Source organism: Danio rerio, chromosome 8, assembly GCF_049306965.1.
Source record: "Danio rerio strain Tuebingen ecotype United States chromosome 8, GRCz12tu, whole genome shotgun sequence".
NCBI classification, from domain to species: Eukaryota; Metazoa; Chordata; class Actinopteri; order Cypriniformes; family Danionidae; genus Danio; species Danio rerio.
In genome coordinates, this window is record NC_133183.1 from 29,594,485 (window position 1) to 29,608,870 (window position 14,386).

The 14,386-nt window shown below is 35.1% G+C and overlaps 1 protein-coding gene across 2 annotated transcripts in view; it reads right to left on the bottom strand.

The window, feature by feature from the left end:
- Positions 1-2,458: 2,458 nt before the first annotated feature.
- mov10b.1 (Mov10 RNA helicase b, tandem duplicate 1) overlaps positions 2,459-14,386 on the bottom strand; it is a 391,861-nt gene continuing 379,933 nt past the window's right edge. Inside the window, exons 9-20 of one of the 2 annotated variants that reach the window (XM_073909526.1) lie at positions 14,155-14,322; positions 11,926-12,023; positions 11,739-11,836; positions 11,551-11,649; positions 11,367-11,469; positions 7,743-7,860; positions 5,157-5,348; positions 4,744-4,815; positions 3,669-3,794; positions 3,509-3,597; positions 3,303-3,421; positions 2,459-2,689 (exon numbers count right to left, since the gene is read on the bottom strand). In XM_073909526.1, coding sequence (XP_073765627.1) covers positions 2,628-2,689; positions 3,303-3,421; positions 3,509-3,597; positions 3,669-3,794; positions 4,744-4,815; positions 5,157-5,348; positions 7,743-7,860; positions 11,367-11,469; positions 11,551-11,649; positions 11,739-11,836; positions 11,926-12,023; positions 14,155-14,322 — 1,344 coding nt within the window. In that variant the 3' untranslated portion in view covers positions 2,459-2,627. The remainder of the gene's footprint in view (positions 2,690-3,302; positions 3,422-3,508; positions 3,598-3,668; positions 3,795-4,743; positions 4,816-5,156; positions 5,349-7,742; positions 7,861-11,366; positions 11,470-11,550; positions 11,650-11,738; positions 11,837-11,925; positions 12,024-14,154; positions 14,323-14,386) is intronic. The other variant, NM_001044342.2, reaches the window with a different exon arrangement.

The following is a 14,386-nucleotide window of genomic DNA, read 5'->3' on the forward strand; positions in this document are numbered from 1 at the left end:
TTATAAAGCTGACAAAACGAAACCGATACTTAAGCGGGGGGTTATGGATAAAACCAGAGATAAAGCTGGATATGCAGTGCTTTATGTGTATTAGTCTAGTCCTTCTATAAGTAGCCTCATTTGCTAATATGACAATTGAAGTAGACCTGTTATTTTTGCACTTCAGTTGATGTAACCAAGCTACCATAGCCTATAGCAAAAGGACACTACCCTTTGGGTACAAAGCCCCAGTGACCCCTATACGGAAAACATAAGCAGCAAAAGACGGTCACACACACCAGCTAGGCTACATACACTGCCTGACAAAATTATTGTTGTCAATCCAAGTTGTGAGAGCAACAAATAATATTAATAACTTCTAGTTGATCATTTGGAAAAGTGTCAAACGGTAGATTTTTTCAATGAATCATCTGTTGAACTGCATCCCAATCATCACAAATACTGCAGAAGACCTGCTGGAACCCGCATGGACCCAAGAACAGACTGAGGTATCAAGACAGTTGTGCTGCCCACAGGAGAGGCAAATTCTTCAGCAGGATAGCGCTCCTTCTCATACTTCAGCTCCCACATCAAAGTTCCTGAAAGTAAATAGGGTCAAGGTGCTCCAGTATTGGCCAGCCCAGTCACCAGATATGAACATTATTAAGCCTGTCTGGTGTGAGATGAAGGAGGCGTTGAAGATAAATCCAAAGAATCTTGATGAACTCTGGGAGTCCTGCAAGAATGCGTTCTTTGCCATTCCAAATGACTTTATTAATAAGTTATTAGAGTCATTGCAGAGATGTATGGATGCAGCCCTCCAGGCTCATGGGAGTCCACTACACCATTACTATATTCTGTACTGTACATTATTTCTGTTAAGTGACAAGACTTTTGCCTAAGTAAAGTTAGACCTTACAGTCAAATAAATAAAAAACAATGCATGATCGTATTTTATCTGGTAAAATAAACATAATATATATAAAAACAAGTACTTGAAACTGTGCAATACAATTAGGTTTTACTACAAATTTGTCACTGTCAGCAGTCAAATTTGTTGAAGCCCTCACACAACCTTCTTACTTCAGGTTAATTGTCAACCGTTAGACTATGATATAGACTGCATTTCAACTGTTAACTGAAAAATACTATTTGCAGAATAACAGTAATAAATAAATGAATGTGAAAGCAGTAATAGACTCTTCATTGTAGTGTGTGTGATCTTTTAAGATGCTGCTATAAACCATTGCAGAATAACAAAATGGAATGTACAGTAGCTGTTGTCAAGCTACTCTGCTGCTTGCTAGATACTGGAAAAGCTACATTTGTATGAGCTACTCAAAAATGTAGCTAAGCTAGTAGCAAAGCTATTTGTAGCTAGCTACTCCCCAACACTGTATACTGTCAAGCCTGAAATTATTCGTAACCTAAGGGTAAAAATAATTTTGATCTTGAAGTTATGTAAGATTGACATTGGAAAGAACACCAGATCCTCAGCTGAAAGATCTCACTTTTCTTTGTGCGTGATGCAATAAAAAGTATATAAAAGTTAAATATAAAAGTTTAAAATAAGCAAGAAAATTAACATTTTCATGTTTTATTTTTGGTTGAAACAGACACTGTATACAATGCGTTTAGTGACAAAATTGACCATATTCAAGAAAAACAACAAATTAATGAATTTCTTAGCAAGGAAATATTAATCAAAAAGGTTATTAAATGTAAATTAAGTAGCATGCCATGGTATGCAGCATATTTAAAGTTTGCCTGATTGTGGAACCATGATTTTCAAGTATCTATAATGCAGATATCTGTTTTTTATATAAGAATCATGTTAATATGTCTCCTGATTTTTCACTTATTTTCAATTTAACATGCAATTACTTCAGTCCAAAAGTTTTTTAATTAAATTAAATTATGAGTTTGATACATGAATTTGGTACATTGAAAACACACTGGTGTAAAAAATGAGGCACTGCAGTTTCAAAAATATATTATAAACCTTTTAAAAGATCCCAAGCTTCTACAAAATGGCAGCATTATGGTGAGTCTCCAGCTTTTCAACTTCCTGTTGTCATAAAACCCTGGTAATAATAAATATATATATAAATAATAAGTAAAAAATAACCTTTCTAGTTTTTACTGCATAGATCAATGGTGTCCAAACCTGTTCCTTGAAGATCAATGACCAAACAGAATACATGAACTAGTTTTTCAACAGTTTCAATGCTCACTAGAATCTTGGAGAATTAGTTTTCTGCAGAGCAAATATGGGCAATTCTGACTTTGTCTATGTTTTTAAAATGGTGGTTGTTTTTAAATCATGCAGTAAAATTGAAAATTATCTTCATTACCTAAAGCCTAAACCAAACCATGTCTATGACCTGAGGCAATCAGGTAACAGGGTAAAAGAAAATGACTTTTTTAGTCTCACCCACCGATCTGGTTATGCATTGTTTTGCCGGAGTGACATACAGCATTTGGAAATTTGAATTTTATTTTTAAGGCTGTTTAATTGCAAATTTAATGCAATGTTTAAATACCATGTGCAGTTTCATGTTTAAATTATAATTCTCAATAAACACTCTAAAATAACATGGCTATAATAATGCAAGACTTATCGGGATGGGCCTTAATGACATTTTATTTTAATGTTCATGTCTCCATGGAGGACTCAGAAATTGCTGGACCACACTCTCCTCGGTTTCCACTAGAGGGAGAAAGAACATGATAGTGAGTGCTTGATTTACAGGATTCATTTACAAAATTAAACCAAATTAAAAAAGCACAGAAGCTGTCCACAGAAGACCAAAATAAACAAAACACGTTTGGACTTAGTCAAATGTTCCAATATTTAGAATAAAAGTCTCAGCGAGGTTGCATTTATCTGATGAGAAATAAAGTCATAAAACAAATCAAATAAAATATTATTGCATATAAAAAAAACTATTTTCAAATGTGTTAAAATTCATTCATTCATTTTCTTTCGGCTTTGTCCCTTTATTTATCAGGGGTTGCCACAGCGGAATGAACCGCCAACACTAAAATTGTTAATTTATTAATTTTAAAATCTAGTCAGTAATTTATTTCTGTGATGGCAATTCAAAATTTTCCACATTATTAATCCAGTCTTCAGTGTCACATGATCCTTCAGAAACCATTCAAATATGCTGATTTGGTGCTAAAGAAACATTTCATGTTAAATTTGGACAATTTTTACAATTCAAAAGGAACAGAACTAATTTGAAACATTATAAATGTTTTTGCTATCTCTTTCAAACAATTTACTTTAAGTTATTATTTTTTTTAAGTCAATGTCTTACCAGTGATCTCCTGTCTGATGTTAAGACTGAGCAAACGCTCAGCAATCACATCTGTTTCTTCCAAATGGGTAATATCATATCCAGTGTAGCCTCTTTCCTGAATGCAGTAGTTCATAAACCTACAGGTATAACAATATGCAATGAGTTCAAAATGCATATGATAAATATATCATCCATGTATATACCTCATTTAAAAGTTCATGTACCTGCCCCAGATTTCGTCTGTCCGCAGAATAATAGGGTTTCCCACCATGATCAGCAGGGCTTTTGCTCTTGTCACCGCCACATTGAATCTCTAGAGTTGAGAAAGACTTTGTTTTCTTTTGTCTTTTGTTGTGTTGTACAGTGTGTGAGATACTACTGCACCTTCTCATTCTTCAGAAACCCGATGTTGAATTTGTCATCCAAAATGATGTGCTCCTTGCTGCTGCGAACGGTTGACACAATGATCACTTTTCTCTCCTGGCCTTGAAACTCCTCCACAGAGCCAACCTATAAAATGCATTATTTTATTTATTTATTTTTTGCTTATGAGTGTGAGAGTGTGAACAAGACATAGGGATCTATCATACACTCGGCGCAGCGAGGTGCAAGACATGTATGGTGCAATTTCTTGCTATTTTCAGACAAGCGCAACTCTAATTTTCACATTTTGCGCCATGTTGTTTAAATAGCAAATCCATTTGCGTCATTTTGTGGACTCATGGGTGTTCCGGTCTAAAAATGAGGTGTTTTAAGGCGCATTGTTGGTGTGTTGCTATTGTAATAAACTGAAATAGACTGAAAAGCTTGTCTAAAGTCCAGCACAGAGTGCGTTAGTTATGCACCTATGCGGTCCAAAATCAGGCATTAAGAATAGAACCTGTGTTTGGATATAGCTCAGTTTTTTCACCAAATTTCATTATTATTGTTCTTTTATTTTGTTTGCTGGAAATTAAAACTGAATTTACAAATAGTTTTGAAACTAAATATGTAGGCTACTGGATGTCTTCAATGGAGTGTGAACCAAACTGTTTCCTTATTCACGAAAGTAAAGAAGTAAAGAGTAAAAGGGAAGTAAAGAAAAAGTAAACAGTTCAAATGGAGGAGGCTTAATTTTTATCCTCAAGCTGCAGATGATCTGTTTAACTGTTTTCTAGCTAGTGAAGCATTTTTCCACTTACAAATTCTGCCAGGTAAATAGTAAATATGCCATGGCATAATGTAACTGGTTCTTAAAGGAAATGGGAGATGAGACTTCAATGCACATTATGCTCAAAACTCATGCATAACTCATTTAGAGAATAAGCACGACCCTGTTAGATCATTGGCCTGGGCGGAGAGCGTATTTTTTCTGTCCTTAAAACAGCAAAAGTTGATTTGGACATGCCCTTAATGCTTTTGCACCATGTGCTTTAGACTTTGCGCCTAGATTGTTAAAATAGATCCCTTAGAGTCAAACCTTCAGCTCTTCAATGCCTGAGAGAGATTTAAGTTCCCTGTGAATCTTGATGGCCTGCCGGATTTTCTCCACCTTTAAAAATACAAACAATAAAGATTACAGTAAGGATAATCTGTAAGAAAAATTTAAGCTTGTCTGGAAAAAGAACTGTGAATAGATGTTTCTGTACTTCAAAAAATAATATGTACAAACTGTTTCTTAGATATACACCATCACCATCACAATAATACTGACCCCAATAGTTGAACAAGAGAGCATCTCTGCATAAAAAAAATATAAATATTGGAAACTTTGGGTAAAATATAGACCAACCCAATGGTTGGTTTAATATTTTTAATGACATCTTAATTCAACTGTTGGGTTGGGGGTGTTTTAATTAAACAGATTTGTTAAAAAGGTATTTTTATCTTCACCTGTTTCCTGTAGGGGGCGATGATGCCAATATCTTTGGGGGAGATTTTTGCAATCCCCTTCTTGGCCTGTGTCAGGAGCAGCTTTTTCAGGTAGTCCATGATTTTGTCGATTTCAGACGTGTTAAAAAAGGATGGGCTGGTTGACTCTCTCTCATCCTTTCCAACCACTCCATGGAAAATCACAGGAAAGCCCTGAAAATGCAGCACAGAGCAGAATGTGTCATCTCCTGAAAACAAAAAAGGTGAAAATCATGCTAAAATGATTAAGGAAATGCAATAATACGATCAACAAGGGGCCTTGGTATAACATCAGAATTACAAGACACAATGCCTTCACGAAAACCTCTAAAATCCCAAACTGTCCAATGTAACCATTGACTACCACCAAGTTTAACTTCACAAAGAAACTTCTGAAAGTTCTGACCTTCACATTACTTAGACTAGTGACTGCTGTCTGACACCCTATGAGAAGGAGTTAACTTACTAGAAATGCTCAAAAAGTTTAAGAGTTTAGATTGGGCAAGAGGTTGACTTGATTGAGGGCTAATTTTTCCTCATTCACAAATATTAAGACAAAAACAAGCCCCACATTTACAGTAAAAACACTTGAAATGGAAGTTAGTTTCATAAATATTATGAGAAGAATAATGTGACAATGACTTGCAGAGAAAATGAGACTCGTTGGTAAGTTCACTAAAGTGGTAAGCACAATAGAAAATATAAATTTTCATCAACTGTGTGATGCTATCATGTCACAATGAACCAAAACCTCTGAGGTATATTTTCAGTACCTTGTTGAATCTACGCTACAAAGGATAAAGCCAGTTCTGAAGGCAAAAGAGGGTCCAACCCGATACTAGTAAGGTGTACCTAATAAAGTGGCCGGTGAGTATATATCGTTTTCAGGATATTAGATGATTATATAATGAGTTTTTTTTTGTTATATCCCCCAGTCCTACGATGAACTATTTGCTGTGTCCCTATTCGCATACTTTCCATTCTAAATAGTATTCAAAAATAGAATTGGTACATCCCAAACCATAGTATGTTGAAAAGAGTATGCCAAAGGTTCCTGGATGGTTTACTACTTTAGGTAGAAATTCAATCTGTGAAATCTAACTGCTAATACTGGCCACAATATTGTTGTGTGTTGGACGTGAATTCAATTAGAACTACAAAATTCTGGTAAAAAAAAAAAAAAAAAGTTTTGAAAAACTGCAAACATGGTGGACACACAAGGCCAACCATCAAGTAGAGAGGCTTTGTTAAAGTTGTTTGAATGACTATGAATTAATATGTGGACAACTGGAAAATATTTCAATCACATTTTACATGTTATATTTTATCTACAACAACAATGTAAACTTATATAAAGACATGTTTGGAAATTAACTTTTAAAAGCATAATCAGCCAAAACCCTGAGGAGATTTCTCTGCATGAAAGACTTGCGAATGGCAGATTATCTTGGTGCTGCTTCTCTAATAAAGTAGGTAGTTAAATGTGAAGGAAATGTGGATGATGTGTCGAGTTGACTAACAGGGGACGTAACTAAGCAACATAACGGTCTGTTAATGAGGAAGCAGTATGTCCCCATGCGTACTCTTCTTCTACACACTCAAAAGCATGTACTTTTTCTTAACAAGAAAGTATACTTTTAGGACAAATTAAAGTATAAGTGTAAAAAATTTGGATGCAGTCTATGGATCTGTGTTGTAATTGCTGCTTAATCTGAAAGCATTTCTGTTTGAGGGCACCCAATGGCTTTTGGAACAGATTTACTACTGCAAGAAGTACAAGACAATCATAGCTCTGCGTAATCATGTTCATGATTTCATTTCAATGAATCACCCAGCCAGGTTACCATGCATTTCTTTATAATGATAAACTTGCAGGCAAAGGGCAGAGTATCAAACATAATCTGTGTCTTTAAAGGGATCAAACATAGGGAAAACAAGTTCAACACATTCCATAATTTGGATAGGCCTCTTCTTAGGACATTTTATTCTTCTTTTATTGAGTCTCTTTTACCTTTTGTAGTAATATGCTGGTGTAGTAATTTGAGGATGACAAGTAAAAACAGACTTTTAAAAACTGTTCATCTAACTCAAAAGATTTTGGGCACAAATCTTAACAGTATTGGACATGTGTATGGGGTGAGAGTCATGAAGAAGGCTATGTCCATTTTAGCAGATGAAAACCATCCACCTTATTCAAAGTTTTGCCTCCTGCCATCAGGCAGAAGGTATACTTATTCTAGACAGACAAGGTCCAACAGATATTTTCGTTCATTTGTTCCAACTGCTGTTGAGTTACTTACCAAGCTTTAAGTTGTATGCTTTTTTTATTTTATTTTTTACTTGATTATGATTAATTTTATTGTTTACTTTTAGTTCTATGTTGTCGAGTGTGACCTGTTACTGTTAACTGTCGGCTATTGCCGCAAACCTAGTTGCGCTTTGGGTACAATAAAGACATTCCAATTCCATTATTGTATTGTTCTGGGTGAATAAACCAACTTAGCTTAGAGTAATGTGTTGACAATCTTGTGTGATTTATCATGTTTGTGTGTATGGGATATGTCATACTCTTTTAGGCAGGTGTTCCCACGTGCAGTACTGACGGGAGCTGATCTCATCTGCACATGCCTTCAGTTCATTATCATAGAACAACTCGTTAGGAACCTTCAGAATGGATGGATGAGATCTGGAGAAACAGAAAGAAAGATGGAATTGGGAATTAGAGATATGGCTAGATTACTATTTCATTCATTCATTTTCCTTTGGCTTAGTCGATTTAGTCAGCATAGTTATTTATCAGGGGTTTCCACATCGGAGTAAACCGATAACTATTCCAGCATATGTTTTATGCAGAGGATGCCCTTCCTGCAGCAAGCTAGTACTGGGAAACACCCATACACTCTCATGTTCACACACATAAACTCATACAATACAGCCAATTTAGTTGATTTAATTCACTTATACCACATGTCTTTTGACTGTGGGAGTAACTCGAACTAGCAACCATCTTGTTGCGAGGCGTCAGTGCAAACCAATGAGCTGCCCTAGATCACTATTTTGTGGCCCTAAAACATATTTACACACTGAATTGTCATTTAAAATGTCAGACATTTCTACATGTGACTATTCTGGATTTGGCCTTTCCCAATCTATTTTACTTAAATGTTCCAAACTATATATTAAGTCATAAATAAAAAAAAAAACTCACCAATTTCTTCCCATATTAATTTGCGGCCAGGCCATTGAATTTAATTTCAATGCTATTTCTCATACCTGCAATACATATCACTGTTGCCAAGCAAATTAAGCAACTTTTTTGTACTAATCCTGGCTACAATTCAAGTCAACACATCTAAATCAAAAAGACAAATGACTCTGGTATGTCTCATAAATAACCGTTTGCAGTCTGGTCTAGGAATTTTTGTAACTTCTTCTATAGATGAAATCTTTTCCTACATTTATGAGAAAACCTTGGGGCCCCTGTACTTATGTTGAGTTGTACTGTGTCAAGCTGTTCTTACAGCGTCTATTAAATAAGTTCTAGTATCTAATAAAGAGTAACTAGTTTTTAATGATTAAGTACAAAAATCTAATGCATAATAACTATTATCTAATAAACAAGCAATTCATAAGCACTATTCATTCTTTCATTTATTTATTTTCTTTCCAGCTTGGTCTTATTAATCAGTTGTCGCCACAGCAGAATGAATCGCCAACTTATCGCAACAGATGCACTTTCAGCTGCAACCAGTCACTGGGAAACACCCATACACACTCAATCACACACATACACAATCGTTAGCATCCAAAATCTACTACTTGCGTATGTACTACATTTGAATTTGACACGACTGTAAGAAAAGTCTGTTCTATATGATATGAATGCGAGTATGAATGGAACTCGGCTCGGAAGTACAACATCTGCCATTTGTCAGTTGCATCACTTCAGTCCAATTCAGAAATCCTCTCGTGTGGCATCATGGGATAGAATTAGCATCCATTGGATGCGCAGGTCAGAATCTCCCTGGAATTAGGTTCTCCAGGTACTTCTCACATATGTTTTTTTGAATACTATGAGCTTAGAAATACAACTCGGCTCACATACTGTTTTTAGCGAACTACAGTGTATCCAGAAAGTACTTATTTCGCTTCACTCTTTCCACATTTTTATGTTACAGCCTTATTTCCAAATGGATTAAACTTATTTATTTCCTCAAAATTCTACACACAATACCCCATAATGACAATGTGAAAACAGATTTTTTGAAATTGGTGCAAATTTATAAAATTATAAGCAACTCTGTACAGCCATTTCTAGATCTCACTAGAGATGTCAATTAGGATTTAGGTCTGTAGGGATAGTATTAGCCTGGTGATGAGCGGTGCCTGGTTATCTCCAAATGTAACGCCTAGCATTCACTCCAAAGAGTTCAGTTTTAGTCTCATTAGACCAGAGAATTGTTTCTTATGGTCTGAGAGCCCTTCAGATGCCTTTTGGCAAATTTCAGATGAGAAGTAGCTTCAGTTTGGCCACTCTACCATACAGGCCTGATTGGTGGATTGCTGTTAAGATGGTTGTCCTTCTGTAAGGTTCCCCTCTCTTCACAGAAGAACGCTGGAGCTCAGAGAGAGTGACCATCAGGTTATTGATCACCTCCCTGACTAAGGCTCTTCTCCCCCGATCACTCAGCTTAGATCTAGGAAGAGTCCTGGTGGTTCTAAACATCTTCCACGTATGGATGATGGATGCCACTGTGCTCAATAGAACTTTCAGAGCAGCAGAAAATTTTCTGTAACTTTCCCCAGCCATGTGCCTCGGGACAATTCTGTCTCGGAGGTCTACAGAAAATTCCTTTGTCATCATGGTTGGTTTGTGCTTTGACATGCACTGTCAAACCTGGGACTTTATATAGAGAGGTACACCTTTTCAAATCAAGTCAGAATTTACCACAGATGAGCTCCAATTAAGCTGCTGAAACACCTCAAGAATGAACAGTGGAGACAGAAAGTACCTGAGCTCATTTTAGAGCTTCACGGCAAAAGCTGTAAATACTTATGTGCATCTGATTTTTCAGTTTTTTTTTTTTTTTTTTTTACAACAATTTCAAAAAATCTGTTTTCACAATGTCATTATGGGGTATTGTGTGTAGAATTCTAAGGAAATAAATGAATTTAATCCATTTTGGAATAAGGCTGCAACATAAAAAAATGTGGTCAAGTCAAGCGCTATAAATACTTTCTGGATGCACTGTATATAGTATAGAAGTATGCAATTTTGGATGCACCCATCAAGTTCATGGAGTGCATGAGTTGTAGCATTCAAAGCTGACCATCATGTAGTATGAAGTAGAGCTGAAAACCACTGAAGTGAATCGAGACAATTAAAACAATTGTTTATGAAAGATAAGCGTGACGCAGTACAAAAGCAGCAGAGCATTTATTATGACACAGTCGACCATTTCCACTTCCTCTCATGACCACAAAGGGAAGAATCAGCACTGTTATATCATTTTTTAGGAATTATAAACCATTTTAAGTCCAATTTGCTAAAATTGTTTTTGGTGTTGGCCTGTTTTCTGTACAAACCAAATCGGAAATCGAGCGTATGTAATGCAATTATCATAGAGACACAGGACAAGGTTGCTTACATTCATTGCTACTTTCTTTTGAACATTTAACAAAACATTTGGTAAAACATTCATTCATTCATTATCTTTTCCTCTTAGTCACTTTATTAATCAGGGGTTGCCACAGCGGAATGAACCACCAACGTATTCAGCACATGTTTTACGCAGCGGATGCCCTCCCAGCTGCAACTTAACACTGGTAAACAACCATACACATTTCTTCACACACATACACTATGGCCAATTTAGTTTATTCAAATCACCCATAGTGCATGTCTTTGTACTGTGGAGGAAACCGGAGCACCTGGATAAACCACCGCAAACACAGGGAGAACTGGCAAACTCCACACAGATATGCCAACTGACCCAGTCAGGGCTTGAACCAGCGACCTTCTTGCTATGAGGCAATCGTGCTACCCATTGCGCCATCGTGACACTTTGGTGAAACATGAGTCTAGAGGTTTTTGAATATTGTAATAAAAAATCTTACATACTGTGCCTTTAATGAGTCATACAATTAGTCAATTAAGTCTAGTAAATGTGTTCTATAGCTTATTCACTTTACCTGTAGTTCTGCAGCAGTTTAGTGACGTAACGGTTGTCGAACCCTGTATCACCCTTCTGATAAAGTTCATTTTGTGTCATCAGCCTCTCCAGCAATGAAAGACCTACAAACATGTCAAATTATAATGTACAGTTTACGGAGTGTGTACTGTATGTGTTGCTGTATAAGTATGTACTGATCTCACCTAGTCCATATTTAATGGCAAAGGGAGATCTCAGGATTGGCCCCAGTTGTTTGGGGTCTCCAGCCAGAACAAGCTGTCCAGTCTCAGCATTGAGCAGTCCTACAAACAATGATAAGACAGAGAAATGACTTATCTCAAATAAAAAAACTCTAGGTGTTGATGTTACTGTATATTGTTTGGGGTTTCACCTGCCACACTGATGACGATCTCTGGCTCCACAGCATGACCAGCTTCATCCACAAAGATGTGAGAAAAATGGCCTACAGGAAAGCCTCCACTAACCAGCCTATCAACAAGCATGCACTTTATCTATGATGTGTACAGTATGCGAGAGAGAGTGAGCTTTTAGTGTGTTTGAAAGACAAAGCATTTTACCTGCCGGCAGTGACCAGAGTGCAGACCACGATCTTGTAGGGCATTAGATCCTCTTTACATGGAAAAATAATATTTTCTCCTTCCACATTACTGTTGTTCTGAACACAAACAACACATTAAACATAAAATTGTTTGCAACTTTGTTTTCTCAAAATGTGTGGTTCATTTAATAAAGTATTCTAAAACGGTAATAAAACATTTCTGCATTTCACAGCTGATTCCTGTACTGTTGAAATGGGAATAACTCCTATTTATTCCTATTTATTATTATATTCCTATTACTATATTTACTATTATATTTGTTAAAGATTTCTACAAGTTCGATAGTCATTAAATAAGTTACCCACCCTGTATACATTTAAGTATATTTTATATACTTTTTTAATACTGCTTGGAAATTGGCTTACTTTTACATTTATAAAAGCATACTTTTAAAAGCACATTAGGTAAAATAATAGTTAACTTTGAGTACACTAGTTTTCAATACACTGTCATTACACTACAAGTATAGTTTTTTCAATATACAGTATTTTTATTATATTTTTATATTCTTTTTTTGGTCATACTTTACTTAAAGGTGCAATTCTGGCTATTAACAAACCATTAACTACGACTTCAATAAACTAATTTGCGGTTTATTAATTTTTATTAAGGTATTAGTTCATTACTTCATAAGTACAAACAAACCATAGACATCTTAATAATAAGCTTAGAGGGTAATCGGAAGAATTGATACATAAACTACAGTAAAAAATTTTGTTAATAAAACAAGTGTACATTTGTTTTATTTAAGTGAACTTAACTTATACAGTAGATTACTACAGTATTTATATATGATATTATAATTTACTCATGAGTTAAGAAATCCAATCTCAAAAATATAATTTTACTACTTGTGTTTATATTTGACTATATATAAATTTTACTTTAATATGCTTATAAAACATAAGCATAACATAAGCATAAAGATTAAATGATAATTAATTACTATTATTTGTATGTATATATATATATATATATATATATATATATATATATATATATATATATATATATATATATATATATATATATATATATATATATATATATATATATATAATATATATATATGTGTGTGTGTGTATATATGGCCATTTGGTGATTTCAGTTATCATATTCAGTTATCAGTGACATGCACTCTAAACACTCTATAAAGTGCCCATGTCTCGAGGTTGTTTAGTAGGATGCGATTTAGTTTCTATGTGTGATTTGATTGGACAAGAATCTAATTCAGGTCCAATTCTTCTCAGCCAATCCCCATAGACAAGAAAAAAGCACATCATGATTTTGCCAAGTACAATGTGATCCTGGATTAATATCTATGTTGATCCTGGAACATCATTTTTGTGTTCGAAAATGTAATTCATAGCTATTCCCTACCTCTAAACCCAACTATAACTGTAAATAATTCCCATGTAGACATTCATAACCCTAACTATAAGCCTAAACTTAACATAAATGGTGTCCAGGGCTTAATTTGTATCAGAGCACGCCGGTTCCGGATTTGGCACCTCTTAAATCTGATCCGGCACTTCATGTTACCAATCCTCCTCCTCACCCGCCCTCCTCCCCCGGCCGCTCTTCACTTTCACTTTGTTCCAAGACACCCCAACACTCTTCACTTTAGTCCACAACACCTTTACATCCTAGGATAGCATGCCGAATCCATTACCACAATCTGTTCTGGGACCTCACAATTCACAAATTAAGCACTAACGGTATGCCTTAATTTTGATTGGCTGATTGGAATGTTGTTTAAGGAACAACATAGATGTTAATCCAGGAACTGGATTACTTGGTAAAATCAAGTTGGTGACAAGAAAAAAAAAAAAAGTAGGGATGCAATTTGAAGGAAAATCACAAGTAAAAGTACCAATACATCATATATATCATATACAAAATATATTTTTTTATTCACCTAGCATTTTAAGAAATAGAAAAATAATACAATTAAATTCAAGCAAAATATTGCAAAAAAAAAAAACACAAACTACAAAATCTTTATAAAATTAGAAATTTTTTTTGTATCTCTTGATTTTTGCTATTTTTTTATTTTTTGTTTAATATTTTCTCCTAACATATACATTTGGGATACTAATCTGGGCCTTTATTGTGAGTTATTTTGTAAGATTATCTCTTTTTTGTTCATGTACCTTTAATAATTCATTAATTCACACAAGCACTAACCTCTAGTACTTTAGGGATCTCTTTTGGATTGCGTGAGCTAGCGTAGATTCTGTATATGTTCCGTGCATCAACATGTTGACTAGTAATCAACTTTTCACCCAGTTGATCAGCAGCACTGTTAGATGGAGCACAAGCAAGAATACGGGCACCACCTGTATTCTTCTCCACCTGAGAGATGAAAAATACAGAGCAAAAAGCAATCACAAAAGATGCTATCTTTTGTAAGTACACA